General features: G+C 49.0%; 1 protein-coding gene across 2 annotated transcripts in view; it reads left to right on the top strand.

The window, feature by feature from the left end:
• The window catches only part of VAMP4 (vesicle associated membrane protein 4), a 37,316-nt gene extending 35,691 nt beyond the window's left edge, over positions 1-1,625 (top strand). For both annotated transcript variants that reach the window (XM_045028000.1, XM_045028001.1), the window contains exon 8: positions 1,002-1,625. In XM_045028000.1, the coding sequence (XP_044883935.1) occupies positions 1,002-1,030 (29 nt within the window). In that variant the 3' untranslated portion in view covers positions 1,031-1,625. The remainder of the gene's footprint in view (positions 1-1,001) is intronic.
• Positions 1,626-16,386: the final 14,761 nt, after the last annotated feature.

Here is a 16,386-nt window from a genome sequence, read left to right as displayed (position 1 = left end):
TTACAATATTTTTCAAAGACCAAGGTCTCCCTACAACCACACCCAAAGTTCTTACCTAAGGTACTGTTGGATTTCCATCTTAACCAGTCTATTCATCAACTGGTACCTTTTCCTGACCCACATAAATCTGAGTGGGGGACTTCCCTTCATACACAAGATGTACAATGAGCACTGGCCTCTTTTATCTGGATTGAACCAAGCAGCGTTGGAAATCACCTATACTTGTCTTCATTGCAGAAAGATCGAAGGGGTCCGTGATCTCTTTACAGAGACTTTCAAGGTGATCTCTGGGTGTAGTACCCCTTGCTATGATGCGGCTTGTGTTTTGCCACCCCAAAAGATAATACTACCACAGCATTACTCAGAAACATTCCTGTGTCTAAGATATGCAGAGCTGCTAAGTGGACCCCAGTGCATGCCTCTTCTGAACACTATGCCTTGGTCCATGCCATCAGATCTGATGCAGTGCTTGGTTCTGCTGTACTGTCTTTAGTCTTGGACTGGATTCTGAAGCCCCGTGCTCCTAGTGAGGATACCGCTTGGGAGCCACCTAATGGAGCACCCATTGGGACGCCACTTGAAGAAGATAAAAAGGTTAATCACATTGTGCATTAACTGGTTTTTGGAGACGTTTCCCTATTGGTGCTCCATTCCCGCCCTCCTTCCTCCCCGTTTTTGTTGGACGTTCGGATACAGAAGGAAATGAGGGTAGTTCGTCTGTGCAGCCCTATACACCCTCAGAGCGCGGCACAAGGCTGTATAGGGCGCATGTGTGGACTGAACGGAAATTGTTAACAGAAAATCTTTGATCAAGGGCTTGCGAGGCGCATGTGCACCAGAAGTGGAGCACCCATAGGTGGACATATCTTGAATAACCACAGTTACTGCACAAGGCGAGTAGCCTTTTCTTTTTCTCTTCTGCAGCTCTGATCAGTAGATGGATATTAGGTTTGCATATGTATGGTTTTAAAGACTTGTTTTGTTTTTTCCTTCTCTTACAGTCCCTATCATCCTGAAATACCACACTTGACTTGATGGCTGGAGAGCTCTGTGGAAGTGGCTCTGGGATGATAAAGCTGCTGTGTAATTTAAATGAAACATATGTATATAACTGAGGTGATTTTTTTCAAGATGGTGAAAGAGGCAAGTAGCCAGTTCTAACTAGGGCATTCTGAGAACTGCCAAATGACCCTTTTCCACATACATTGATTTATAACAAGGTTGAATGTCCAAACCCTATTTTTTGCTATATTCCAGGAATCCCAGTTTGGAACTAGCTACTTGCTAATACATTTTATTTGTGTATATATAGTTAAGTAGTAATGAGGTTATTTATAATTTAAACACAATTTCCTACTGCCAGCTGCCGAAGGTAGGAGCTCAGTTGTTTCATGCAAGTGAAGGAGGAGGAAAGTAGCATTATGTTAAAGGGAATCTAACCATTCTGTGAATAATTGCAAGGATGTCACTTTCTCAGTTTTTTAAAAAAAAATTAGGTTCTGCAAACCAAGAAACTTTCTGTACTGTCATGGAGATGTGCAAGCTAAGTGTTTTCAGTATTGCTGCTTACAGCTGTGACTAAAGACATTCCACTAAACCTATTTTTGACTGTAAGTGTGGAACTCCAGGTGAATCTTTTGTGGCTTTCTGGGGGGGGGAAATGCATCTTGTGATTTGCAGAATGCCAGAGCGTGACAGGAGGCAGCAGAAGAATTGAAAAACATGCTGGTTTGCCTGTCTATAGTGGGGGGGGGGGGTCTAAGTACTGAAAGTGCTCATAGGTTATCAGGAATCCACAGAAGATCAGCTTTCCGCTGTCTTATTACACCAAAGCTAGATTGATGATTTTTTAAATATGATCAGTTTGCCCTGATGACTGAAGAACTGCATTAGAAGTGTGCCTGCATTTGTGTTACTTTTAACTTGACTGAAAGAACACATCGTCCTCTTGGGAACATAGGCGTGGGAACTAGAGATGCGGGGGGGGCGCGGTACTGCAGCATCCCCAGGTTTTATGCAGGGCTCTGCTCCCAGCCCCGCACCCAGAGCTCCACAACCACCCGCAGCCTTGGTCCCCTTGCCATTGTCCACATCTCCCCCTCCCGGAGCCATGGAGCAGCGTGAACACATGTCACCCCCACTCTAAAAGTTCCAGCACCACTGCTTGGAAACATGCGAAGCCTCTTTAGCTCTGAGAACCACAGATAGTCGCCTACTGAGCAGTTAATGTGCATATTTACCTTCCCACTGTGGCATCTGTACAGGGACGCAAAAGTCACAGCCACCCCTCCTCTCCCTAAAAATCTTAAACATGGGTGTGTAATGGCAGAGGAGTGTGTGTGTACAAAGCTGAACATAGGAGGGGCTCAGAGGAAACATGCTAGTTCTCCAGTGCCACTGTTGAGAAAGGGCAGCTGTAAGATGCACAGGGACGTAAATTTGAAAAGGGTAGATTTAAAGTCAGCTGCAAAGTGAGGCAATAGAGACTGTGCGTAGCAAGTGCTAGGACCTGCAGAGCTCAGCCCGCATACAAGAGCTGTGTGTTTCCCTCACTGTTGTCCTTCCACTCCCCTACTGCTGTCAAAGCTATAGATGTGCGTCTCCCCCATTTCTGCATTCTAGCTACCCATTGGTAATCACATCAGTTGGACTATCCTATAAACACTCAGAGAACCACTCCAGCAGGAAAAGGACTCTGGCTTTAGCTGAAAGAGCCAGCTATTGCTCCAATGGAGTTTTCATAGGCGAGGGCTGAAGCTGTGGAAGACCCTATTGCTTGAATTATGACCATTTTTTATAATACCTCTTCAGCCTGCAGTTACCCAGGGGCAAACACTGGGCTGCTTTGCTATATCAATTCTCTAACTCCTAAGGTATGTGAGGCTGCCAAACTGCAGTGAGTTTGTGACCAACAGGCTTTCACAGACCCCTGGCTGCTGCCAGGAACTGGTCCTCCAGTATACGTACCTGGCCCAGCAAACAATGGGCAGGCTGCATTCTGTGTGAGAAAGATAGGAATGTCAGAAGTGACCAAGCCTGATCTCTGACTGCCCCTACTGTCGTGACAGAAAACCTGCAGTCCTGCTACAAGCTCCTGGGCCGCATCTCGTCCTCCGCACAAGAGTGGTAATAATGCCCAGGATGTTCAAGATCCCCACTCCTGTTGAGCAACTCGGACTGATAACAGATGAGTGAGACGAGGTCCTGACTGATGATCTGAAGCTCACGGCAGGCTACTGTAGTCAATGGCACCTGCAGCTGAGCTTTTCCAAGACAGTTTCTAGCATATTTGATTTGCATAATGCAAGCATGAGCCAGGAGTTAAAAGATTTTCTTAAATGGCCCACGCCTGCAGGACAACCCAAACCCCGTTTACCTCCACCTGACATTGGATACACTGTTGATGTCCCACAACCACTTGAAGAAGACAGCAGCCAAAGTTAGCACTCAGAACAGTATGTACTGAAAACTGTCTGACTCAACCTGGGATGCGAGCACCTGGACATTTAGAACATCAGCCCTTGCCCTCTGCTATTCAACACCAGAGTACTGTGCTCCTGTCTGGTGTCACTCGTCTCACACGAGGCTGGTTTCAGCCAGTGTCTTTAAATGGGGTTTCTCTAATGATCCGCGGTGTAGATGTGGTCAACTTCATACTGTTCCATATCCTTGACACTTGCTGGCAAGCTACTGGCTCTCCACCTGGCTGATGACGATGCTATCAAATGGCTGGGCCCCCTGCGCATACGCTGAGAGAGTGAGCCACAGGTCAAAAGAAACAACCTATGTGCAATGTGGACAGGTCATCTTAATATTCAGGGCCATACGTGCTACTTGAGACTGGAGAGCCTGTGAAACAAGTCGGGGAAGGGAGGGTTTGAACAAGTATGGGCAGCCTCTAAGATTCCCACTCATTAAGGGATGGTTTGTGCCACAGGTGAGCTGGAGCTGTGGTTGGGGCATTTAAAATAGAAATTCTTGCAGACTCCCTGTGGGCTCACCACTGTGCCTATCAGCTGAGGCAGCATTAAGAGTGCTCTCCTCCAACCTGCAGTGCCAGCTGGTGCTGGTCTCTCTGGGAAGGTAGAAAAATGATCGTAGGAAGTCTCATAGCCAATCCTATCCCGATTCGCACATAAGGAGATTTCACTAGTAGATGCTACACCAGTCCTCATTAAGCCTGGGAGAGACTGTTCTATGCCAGTACTGTAGTTTTAGTTGGAGGCACTTTCATAAGCCCCTATTCTCAGGCACTTCACAGCTTTTCCTTCTACCACTCTGAAGACTTGCCCTTCAGGCTGACTCCTCTATCTTGATGTTTCAAAAAGCAGGGCTTGCCAGACAGATGTATCTCTACGCACCTATACAAACAGGAATGAAAAGGATGCATCATAGAGAAATAAGAGCCAGGAGGTCAAGACTACAGGGGAAAGATTAAAAGTTTCACTTTTCCAGTCTCCCACTACACCATACATCCGGTGCTAGATTACTATGATGGGTCACAAGATGGTAGTCAAATAAAATGTGCTGCCTAAAAATAACAGCATATTAATAGCAAAAATGCTGTCCACTCGCACACAACTCCAGCCTCTACGAGAGAGCAGCTCACTCCCCAAAAGTGATGAAAAATAACATGGTCATATTACATCTGATCACAAAACCCATTTGCTCAAGTCACACAGAAAGAGATGGCTTTTTTTTAAACTGCCAATCCTGCAAACTTAGCCTGGGATCTGAAAGTCAAGCTGGGGTTTTTCCCCTTCTTAAAGCATAAAAAGTTACAGGGATCCTGGGAGCAGAAATCATGCTTTGAAATGGAAGGAATAAAAACCTCATGCTTCACAGCTTCAGCCATTCCCTCTAGTAGGGATTAAGATGAAAGCTTCCTGAGCAAAGAGTATTCTACATCTGCCCTTTGCCAGATTCTTTGAGCTTCTTCTGAAGCATCTGAGATAAAACTGGATTAGATGGACCTCGGGTGTGAGCAATTCCTGTGCTGCATCTGTGCAACTGCATTGTGTATTCAGTGGGTTTGCATGGGTGTAATCAAGATACAGATGTGGGGTGTGGGGGGCAATCTGAGTGTAGGTGGCTCAGTGGGGGTCTGGGTGTGGTGGGGCTCTGCTTGCACAGGGGCTTGTTGGGGGGTCTGGCTGCAGGTGGTTGGGGCTTGGCAGGGGGGGGTCTGGGTGTGGGAGGCTCGGCAGGGGGTCCAGATGCTGGGGGAGAGGCCAAGTGATCTGCTTTGCTCTGGGCAGGTGGTGATCCCAGCCGTCGTGTTGGCTGGGGGTTGAGTTGTTTCAGCTAAGCCTGTTTTGTGTAAGCGCTTGAGCTGTTCCCACCAAGTGCAATACAAACATTCCCACGAAATCGCACCAACCAATTGTTATGAATAGAAGAGCAGCCGCAGGCAACTGCAGCCCTGCCAGTGCCTGGCTTATGCAGACATAGGCTTCAGAGAGCACCCAAAGGCAGGCTCTGTGGGTAACGGGTTTGTTTGAAATATGGGCACTGTACACATTTATGCCATTAAGAGGACTCATTGCTACATCTTGCCTCGGGCCAGGGGAGGAGGGGGACGGCACCTGCTTTGCATTAGCCCTTCAAGCAGCACATTGCAGAAATACGGTGCCCAGGGCGAAACATAACAGGACTAGACAGTAGGCAGCAAGGTGGTGTGGGCCAGCAGACAAGGCTCAGGAGAGCTAGGTGCTAGTCCCAGCTCTGCTGCCCTCACAAACAAGCCCCAGAACCCACATGTGATGGTGATGCCCATTCTCTGCCAGGAGCAGCAGGCAGCATCAAGGGATCCCTTCTGAAAACTAGCCTCTGTGGCCCAAGTCCTCCAAGTGTTTAGGCCCCTAATGCCCAGTGATTTCAATAGAGTTAGCAACCTACAGATCTTTGAGGAGTGGGGCCTAGGCGACTATAAAAGTTGAGGAAATCAAAGTTAATGGACACTTGAAAACTGAGGGCTTGGTTGATTGATGTCTCTGGCCCGTTCAGTCAGACAGGAATAATACCGCCCGCTGGGGTATTTAGATAAGGCAGCTGTAAAGTGCTGTAAGAACAATTAGGGCAAAATCCAGCTAGTTAATGTTTGGCAGTGGCAGGCCAGAGCCCTATAAACGCTACATCATGTAGCAATCCTACAGGCTCTGACTACTTCTCTGCAGGAGGCTTGGCATTCAAACAGCTGCAATATGAATTTAGGGAGGAGTGGTGCCATAAGAGCAAATGCCCAGTGGATTTTTCTATGCAATGCCATCGCACAGTAAAGTGCAAAGGGCGCCTCCACCAATACAGTCATTACAAAGGCATGGCCAGTACTGGAACCCAGTGCCAGTCTGCTTTTAATGCTGGAAGGAGAAGATGCCAGTATGGTGACTGCTCGGGGAGAGCCAGCATGGCCAGCCAGGAGGTACTTATCGGCATTATAACATATTGCTTCCTTCTGCCTCTACAAATCCTCCCATAACTGGCCTGCACAGCTGAAGGCTAAGGCGGCTTATCATAAGTTACAGGCTTTGGGGAAATGTTTATTTAGAAAGGGGGCTAAAGGATTGACTGGCTTATTGTGGGCAGGAGGTCACGTTAGAAGTGGAGATCTCATAAAAAAACCACTTCACTGTATGCCAACCCCACCAAGGGCATTGCAATGCAGTTGCAGCGTGTTTACACACACATCGTTATACAGAACTTGCAGCATGGTAAACATGTGGGAATGGCTGCTATTTCGAACAGGGTGTACCTGTTTCCTACACTCATTTGGTTTAATTATGTATTTGAGCTGGCTGGTCAATTTCTGTCAAAATATTTTTTTTCAGGGGAAAATGGGATTTCCAGACAATCAAATTGTTCCATAGAAAAAAGTTGATTAGACCAAAATTTTTCCAGTGGCAAACTGAAATGATGGTTTTGGGGAGTGGAGGGGGAGACTAGGTCACCCCCAAATGTTTGTTTGAAAAATGGAATTGCGCTGGATCCACTTGAGCTGCCACAGTGCCTCATGGGATTTGTAGTTTGTGTGCTCTAGGCTGCCTGCATGGCCTACGTTTCTGATGATGCATTGTGGTCTGCCCTCTGGCTGAGCCACCCCAGTGCATCATGGGAGTTCCAAGTCTGCAGTGCATGAGTACCCCACTATGCTCTGCTTTGCGCATGGTGAGACAGTTCCTGACTCAAAGACTTTCTAATCTAAGGCAACAGGACAGAGCCAAGGGTGGGCAGATGGAAGTGTTGTTATCCCCATTGTACAGCTGGGGAACTGAGGCACACAGAGATTAAGGACAGATTTTCAAAAATCGGTCAGCACCCACTTTGGTCAGCAGAGCCCCTTTGAAAATTGCGCCTCCCGGGACTTGCCCATAGTCACAGAGCATGTTGGGGGTAGCGCCGGAAAGCAAACACATCCTTCTTGAGTTCCAATCCAGTTCCACACGACGCTCCCTGCTGGAAAGGCTCTGGGGATGCCAAATTGAATATGAGACAACAGTGTGATGTAGTTGCAAAACCAAAAGGTACCATCATTCCGGGATGTACTAGCAGGGCTGTTGTATGTAAAACCGGGGAAGTAAATGTGCCGCTCTACTTGGCACTGGGGAGGCCTCAGCTGGAGTACTGTGTCCAGTTCTGGGTGCCATGCTTTAAGAAAGATGTGGACAAATTGGAGAGAGTCCAGAGGAGAGCAACAAAAATGATGGATAGAAGGTTTAGAAAACCTGACCTATGAGGAAAAGTTAAAGAAACTGGGTGTGTTTACTCTTGGGACAAGAAGCCTGAGGGGGCACCTGGTAACAGTCTTTGACTATGCTAAGTGTTGTTATAAAGATGATGGTGATCATTTGGTCTCCGTGGCCATGGACGAGAAGACATGGACGTAATCTGCAACCCCATTTCTAATCTAGCACAACCCCAGCCCCATACAATCCTGACCCCTAGAATCCTGCATATATCCGCAGCCTCTTATGAAGCCCAAGCCATAATCCCCCAACCCCTTATACATCCTTGGTTCCCCCATGGAACCCCTGCCCCCCCAACACCTATGAACTCCCCCCATATACTCTAGGATCCCTCAGCTACCTCAGTTCCACCCCCCACCGCTCCAGGACTCCTTGGCTGGCTAGGTTTTCCCCCACTCCCCTGCTTTGGGCCCTTACCCCCACACACCCTGCTGTGCCCTAGCTCTTAAATAGACTCCCTCCCAGACCCTCCATGTATTTGTATGTTCCCGCAGGCTGCAGGATTCCCCCTCCATCACACCCCCTCCAGAGTCCCCAAGCGCCCAGGCCCCCTGGACCTGGCCATACATCATACCTGGGCTAGCCACATTATCCCCCCCCCCAAACCAGGAGATCCCCTAGCTCCTTGTGCAACCCCCCCTCCACTTCCACAGGCCCCCTATCCAGCCCCCTATGTACCTTGGTGTCCCTCCAATCTTCTCAGCTCCGCCCCCCACAACCGCACCTTGGCTCTCCAGCCTCCCCTACACTCCCTGGCGCCATGTCCTCCCCCTCCATCCCCGCTCCCCAAGGCAGGTCACCTTGCCATTCTAGGTCACAGTGTTGCTCAGGTTTGGCCTGCCCCCACCCCTCCAGCGTGAGGGAGGGGCCGCCAGGGCAAATAGAAGGGAGTGGCTTTGTAACCGGGTGCATGGGTTGCAATGTTGTGAGAAATTTTGGCCAAATCAAAATGTGTGTGAAAACATGGCAGTGGTGTCAAGCCAACCTTTCCATGACACGTTTCCAGTTGAAAAGCTTTGACCAGCCCTACTGTTGAGCCACAAGGAAGAAAGAAACACTACCGAGGGTTTTAAATAAATATTGGCACAAGAGAACAGGAGGTGATGTAAATGCTCCTCTTGAAGTCTTTGCTTATCTAAAGCGTGTGCGAAAGGCCCCCAGCTCCCGATTTCTCACGCTGGTCACTGCTTCATTAACATGTGAACACAGCTACATTGATTTCTGTGGCTGCAAGGTAGGAAAGTGGTGCAGCTGCATGCTAGGTTAGCTAGTAGGATGAGGCCATCTGTGGCTATTTCTGGCACGATGAGAGCGGAGCAAATGCCTTGATGCGCTTGAGGCATGTCTTACCCATGGGGCAGGCCTCCCTTTAAGGGGAGCATATATGCAGTTCTAAAGGGCTCTTTAAATCTAGCTGCAAAAGGCATAACAAGCAATAATGGCTGGAAGTTAAAGCCGTTCTAATTAGAACTAAACACGTTTTTAACAATGAGGGTGTTTAACCTTTGGCCCAAGCTACCAAGGCAAATGGTGACATCTCCATTGCTTGGTCTTCAATGCAAGACAGGACAAATTGCTGGAAGTTGCTTTAGCCAAATTATTGGGCTTGATACAGGTGTCACTGGGTGAGGTTCTCTGGCCTGTGATCGGATGAGAGCAGATGAGATCTGCTAGGGCTCCCTTCTGGCCTTGACATCGATTACGCCAAACAACCAAAATGACGAGACCTACAGCATGGGGTGAGGCAGGGCACCCCCAGCATGTTAACGTCTGTAGGTGTGACCCTAACGACTGCTCAGGCCCCAAGTGAAATGCATTTGACAGGCGTCACTGGGTCGCTGTATGACTAGTGGTCCATGCCCCATTTTGGCACAGTTCACAGGCGTGGCTCAGGGCTGGAATAGCAGGTGAGGCAGGAGGTACCGTAGCAGAGCTGTGTAGGGGAATGCCTGGAAGAGCAGGGTTGCAGGTCAGGACTGATTTGCATCACCAAAGCACTGATCAAATACATCAGTAGCAGCAGAGAATGTGCATGGAAGTGCCCGGGGACTGAGGGTTGAGGCGGGTCCTGTTGACATGCAGCAGTGGTAGGAGCTGAGCGTGATTACACAACGCCTGTGTGACATAGACCATCTGGGCCAACGGCAGCCCTGCTGTACTGTACATGAAAGCGAGCCCTTCCAGGCAAAGATGCATAAGCCATACAAATAACATGCTGAGCCCACGCTTAGATTGATTGCCTGTCAAATGCAGAGCTCGTCAGCTCCAGTCCTTCTAACCCTCTCCCTCTCCCACCTGGGGCCATGCTTTTCTCCTTGCCAAACAAAAGTATTTACAGCTAGGGAGCTCTGTGCGGCTGGAGCCCTGCTGTGGCATCGGCAAGACACAGGCCCATCTGTGTACATTAATGGGGGCCTACATGCACTGCAGGCAAATTGTACATAGACCCAGGCAGGACGTAGACAGGTGAGGCTACTTGTGCCTACAGCGGGGACTGCAGACAAGCTAAGGGCAGCGTTGTCTGTAGCCACATGTTGTCCTGCCCTGAGTCCTTGCTGCTCCATGCAGCTCCTGTATGTAAGCATGGCCGCCTGCACACTTTGACAGAGTGTCACCTCTGCCTTTGGGCCTGCCTTGTCGAGCTGGTTTAAACCTTTGGAGTTGGTGACAAAGCAGGCAAATTTCCAACCAGAGCAGCTTTGGAAAGGGTTAAAGCTGAATTTGCTTCAGCAGAGTCCAACCGGCGTGCCCTCCAACCTGGCATTGTTACCAATCCTGCCCCTTGGAAAGGCCCCTGGCTGTTAAAGTTTGGAAGGGTTAAGGTTTCCCAGGCCCTGATCCCAGCACCCACGTTAGATCCCAAACAGAGAGCCAGTATGACGGCCCCTGAGCCAACTGCTGAGAGATGAGGAGTAGACATGTCGTGCCGCCCTTGAACAGTGGCTCATCTCCACCCAGTGGCCCTCTCAGACCCCACCTGTGCCAAGGAGCAAGCCAGCAACAGCCCCTTCTCCTGGGGTAACTTGGCTCTGAGGCACAGCGTCTCAGCCGTCTGGGGAACTTTGTTTCTCAGGCTCAGAGCGGCTTGGGATGCAGGTTTGTCACTGCAAGCACCCGCGGGCCCAGAATACACCCGAGGGAGAGGCGGGTGTGTGTGTGTGTGTGCTGATGACGTTCTGTAGCTACAGATGGGCTGCTCTGCGCACAGAGCCAGACATTAGCTATGTTGGCTCAGATTCTTAGCTGACTGCTCTGGGCCAGAGCAGTCTCGTTGCAGTACTGAGCGTGCACATGTCCATCCATGCCTATGTGTCCTCTCCCCCTCAGCTCTCTCTCATCCCCTGGGTTCATGAGGCAGATTTAATTGCATTTTGTAAAAAAATATTAATTTTGCTAGCAGCTGTGCTAATGTAAGTGCTGTCAATCTCACACAGCACCCTTCCCATGGCTTGAGCTGGTGCCACTGCAAGGAGCTGGGATGTTCTCTGTGCAACAGGGCTAGCCAGAGAGGAAATGAAGAGATTAAAGCACACAAACTCTTAACAGATTTAAAACCGTGGTATTTCTTAGTAATAAGATTTAACATGCACAAGAATGACAAAGGGAAGCATGAGTCCTTTACTCAACACATCATCAACTAGCAGATGCAGGTGAGAGGATGGGTTTGGCAATGAATTGGTGCATGGCCTTGGGGGAAGTCAGTTTCCTCATCTTTACAATGCTGTTGCTGATACTCGCACACCTCTATTAAAATGCTTTGAGTGCTAGGGAAATGCAGGGTATTTATTAATAAATCACGCTTTACTCTCACAGCTTCCAGAGTCTCCACATGGGTGACATTAAAGGATTAGAGGATTAGTAAACATGCCTTAGACTCAAAGAGCTCAATTTATTTAGTTTACCAAAGAGGAGGTTAAGGGGTGACTTGATCACAGTCTAAAAGTATCTACACAGGGAACAAATATTTAATTACGGGCTCTGCAAGCTAGCAGAGAAAGGTCTAACACAATCCGACCGGAAGTTGAAACTAGACAAATTCATACTGGAAATAAGATGTAAATGTTTAACAGTGAGAGTAATTAGCTATTGGAGCAATGTACCAATGGTTGATTCTCCATCACTGACAATTTAAAAATCAAAATTGGATGATATTCTAACAGATTTGCTCTAGAAATTGTTTAGGGGCAGTTCTCTGGCCTGTGTTACACAGGGGGTCGACTAGATGATCACAAAGGCTCTTTCTGGCCTAGGAATCTGCATATCAATCTATAAATATGAATCTGATAGCTAGGGAAGGGCAGGATTAGATTTCCAAGATTACTCTGCTCAGTTACCATGTAGGCACCCAATGGAAACAGCCAATGGGAGTATTAAAAAAAAAAAGCAAGCAAGCAAACAAAAACAATGTTAGTGTTCTAGCCTGTTGCCCACTACCATAGTATCAGAGCACCTTTCATGTGAAATCCATGGCAATTACTATGGTCCTAACAGATTTCATGGAGTCTCTAGCACTGCCACCTTCATACAGTTGGGAAAATTTGCCCCCAAAATCAGCGAGACCAAATACAAGTGTTTGCTAGAAGGTATAAACCCAGAAACTTCAGTTTGGCCTAGACAGTACCATGGGAAGATTTTATGACTTGGCATCACCAGATAAACTGGATGAATGTTAGCCATGTGACATTTGGGACAAAAAGCCATGTCATGCTGCAACATTGTCAATCCCCTGCATTCAAAAGTCATGGGTCAGGTCCCCAGAAATCAGGAATTTGACTTAATTTTGGGCTTGACTCTTTAGTGTGAACATTGTCACATTTCCACGTAACCGTGAGAGCTAAAGACTTTCTTTAAAAAAAAAAGATGGGTCAGCCTGTGGCCCTGGGGCTAAGAAAAACAAACAAACCAACCACCAAATATCATGAGTCTTGCAATAGAGTCATGAGAGTTGGCAATACGGCTGCTGGGAGATATTAATGAGACGATGGTGTGTAAGATAAGCAAAGTAATTATCCTGCTATAATTAGGTAGAGTAATCGGATCAGTTTTTGAGAGCACATTCCTAAAAAAAATATGGTCCACACAGGCGAGAAAATGGCACTAAAATAATGTGGCATCAGAGGTTGGATATGTTGAGGCTAAAGAACTAAAGGAGGGAGAGGATAACTCATAGAGAACATCGGTGGAGGTTATGAAGAGGGCAGGGAGAGATTATTCACTTGTTAAGAAAAGAACAAGAAGAAATAAGCTTACGCTGCAGAAGGGAAAATTAAATATTAATAGGTTGGAGTGCAGGAAAATAAGAACAGTTAATCAATGGAACAAACTGCCAAGGGAGACTGTGGACTCAGCATTACTGGAGCGATTGCAGGCTGAGCCCCTGTGCAAGCAATAGGACTGAATCTGTTGTCTCAACATCCCACCATGCAGAAAGGGGGATTTGAACACATCACCAAAGCCTGCAGACCTTGAAAAGCCGGTGCTGCAGGGCAATGGATCAGCTTCTCCAGAGGCATCAGGGTGTGGGCTTTAATGCAGCACCACTTGTCCAGCTGACTGGCAGCTGGAACACCAGTGCTGCTCCTCAGTCACTGCCTCTGGCTCATGCCTTACACCAGATTAACACCAACTGATCCAACTACCCTCCTATCCATCTCTCTCAGGGTTGGTCTACACTACACAAGTCAAGGTAAGGCACGTTATGGCAATCTAACTATGTCAGTGTCTCCCCTACAGACTTGCTCCCGCTGATGTAAGTACCCTACTACACCAACATAAAAACTCCACCTCCATGAGAGGCATAGGGCTTATATCGGTGTAGTTAAGGTAACGCAGGAGCTGTGGAATTGACAAGAAAATGCCTCCCTGCCCCAGCTCCCCTGGAGAAGCCCAAGAGTCCCCCTGCCCACTCCCTGCTGGGAACCTGGCAATCTTGAGCTGTGAAATTGACAAGGCAGGCCAGCTCCCTGTGGGGAGCAGGCAGGGGTGAGGAAGGGGGGGCGAGAAGCCCTAGGTGGCTTCCCCAGGCTCCCAGTGGGGAACAATGGGGGGCAAGAAGCCCCAGGCAGCTTCCCCCCACTCCCTGCAGGCAACGGGGAGCAGCGGAGGCAGCCCACCATTAGCCCTGGAGCCTGTGGGGCAGCCAGGCTCCTGGCAGGGAGCTGCCAGTGAAGCTGAGAGACTGGGCTCCCAGCCACCCCCTGCCCCTTTTAAGTCAGTGGAAGCGTCCCTGGTGAGATGCACACCACTGACCCAAGGAGTATAGACATGAACCACCGCAATAATTACTGTGTTGGCTAGAAGCTGACCTAATATAGGTCAATTTACAATTGTAGTGCAGACATACTCTCAGTCTCTGCATTGTTCTCTGAATTCCAGCGGTCATGGACCACAATGCCACTGCGTTAGTGCTGTACAAACAAAGAACAAAAAGATGGCCCTGCCCCAATGAGCTTCCAGTTTATATTCTGGCACCATTATTGTCAGGCATTTACCAAGTCACCCAGGGTCAGCTTCCTTTGTGAAAAATCCACCCCTCTGAGCGACATAGTTACACCGACCTAACCCCCCATGTAGACAGCGCTATGTCAGCGGGAGAGCTTCTCCCATCAACATAGGTACTGCCTCTTGTGGAGGTGGATTAACTACGTCGACAGGAGAGCTCTCTCCTGTCGGCTTGGAGCGTCTTCATTAAAGCACTACAGTTGCATCAGTGCAGCTGCGCCAAGCAGTGTTTTAAGTGTAGACTTGCCCTCAGGCAAAAAAGCATAGAGAGCACCTCTACAGTCACTGCAAATTCGGAGGGAGCTAGTCTTAATAAATCCCCTATAGGAATGTTGCTCCAAAACTGTAAACAAGAAGAATGGAAGGTTTTCGATATTTTGGCCATACGTGGGCTTGGAAGGAGCAGGTTTTCAGTCGGTGAGTGTTGGTTAATTGAAATGTACAGCTAGGCAAAGTAAGAGAAATGCTGCTTAAGAACCTAGAGTTTGCCCAGTTCTTAAATCAGTGAGGCACAAGACCATGTAAGTGACTTGCCCACAGTCACACTGGAGGGCTGGCTAATCTGAGAGTTGAACCCAGATCCCTGGCCACTGAACTCTCCTACTTACAAGAATGCCCATTCTGTAGTCAGTCCAGCTGTCTCAGCCACACTTACTTGCCTGGCTTCTCCTCATAAGTAGACTCTACACCTCTGTAGTCCGTTGAGGGGAGTGGCTCCTCCCCCTCTGGGTCTGTGGGCGGCCAAGCTGCCCCACTACATCTCTTGGGGGGAGGGTCACCTGACATGGAGAATCAGTGGGGTGACGGGAGTCGTGAGCTCGGGCCTGTGATCAGGGCCAAACAACAAACACAGTTATGGAGCCCCAGCCCCTGGTCAGGGCGGCGCAGCAAAGAGTCTCTGGCTCAGGCCTGCTCTCAGGCTGAGCGGCAAACAGTTGGGCCTCCTAACTCTGGCAGAGGGCCAACAAGCGCAGGCTTCTTGCCTAAGAGATGGCGAGACTGCCACCCACGGCTTGGGGTGGCAGGGAGGACGCCAGCCCACCCACTCCACTGCGTCCCAGCCCAGGGCCCTAGCAGTGGCGGAGCGGTTTGCCACTGGGTCAGCAGGAACCTGACCACAACATGCTGACTCACTCACTGTCAACATTGCAGCCAGACAGGTGTCGGCTCCCCTGGGACACTGCCTAACTCCCCCTCAAGGTGTACCTGGCTCTGTAGAGGGTCATCCGGGAAGAAGGCCTCTGTCAGCACTTGCAGCTCCTCCCTGCTTGGCTCTGTAAATGGCCCTGGCCAGTCCTGCAGCAGCCTCCCAGCTCGGGAGCTCACAGGAGGCATCTGGCTTCTCTGGCAGCTACCTCCCAGCTGAGTGCTCCAGCCCGCCTTTTGTACTTCCGGTCCTGCCCACTAACTTCCGGCGGGAGGATTAGCATGGTGTGGCTCCGCCCACCAGGGTTCAATGAAGGGCTCCTCCCCCTCCAGGTCTGTGGGCAGCCAATCCGCCCCACTACAATCTCCCAGATGATGCTGCGATGTCAATCATCTTTCACACACCTGCTGGGCTTACATTGCCCTTAACTCCAGTATCTATTCGGAGAATCACTCTGTGTTTATTTATTTCCAGTATCAAACCAATTTGTTGTACACAACCACTTGGCTATGTAAGTGTACTGTGACTGAGCAAAGAGCTCTGTTTCTGCACCACTGCTTTCTTCTCCAACTATATGCTTTTATATGGGAATACCTATATATTTGCAATTTGCATACAAAGCAACACACCTTTGCAATATGGTTGCATTTAATGGCCCTTTGGCGACTGCCAGTGGCAAAAATCCCCAACTGCTGGAGATGGGACACTAGATGGGGAGGGCTCTGAGTTACTACAAAGAATTCTTTCCCAGGTGTCTGGACGGTGGGTTTTGCCCATGTGCTCAGGGTCTAATTGATCACCAGATTTGGAGTCCAGAAGGAATTTTCATATAGGTCAGATTGGCAGAGACGCTGGGGGGTTTTCACCTGCCTCTGCAGCGTGGGGCACTGGGAGGGATAGCTCAGTGGTTTGAGCATTGGCCTGCTAAACCAAGAATTGTGAGTTCAATCCTTGAGGGGGGCCACTTAGGGATCTGGGGCAAAAATTGGTCCTGCT

Source organism: Mauremys mutica, chromosome 8 (assembly GCF_020497125.1).
Source record: "Mauremys mutica isolate MM-2020 ecotype Southern chromosome 8, ASM2049712v1, whole genome shotgun sequence".
Classification (NCBI taxonomy): Eukaryota; Metazoa; Chordata; order Testudines; family Geoemydidae; genus Mauremys; species Mauremys mutica.
This window is presented reverse-complemented; position numbering and strand designations above follow the sequence as displayed.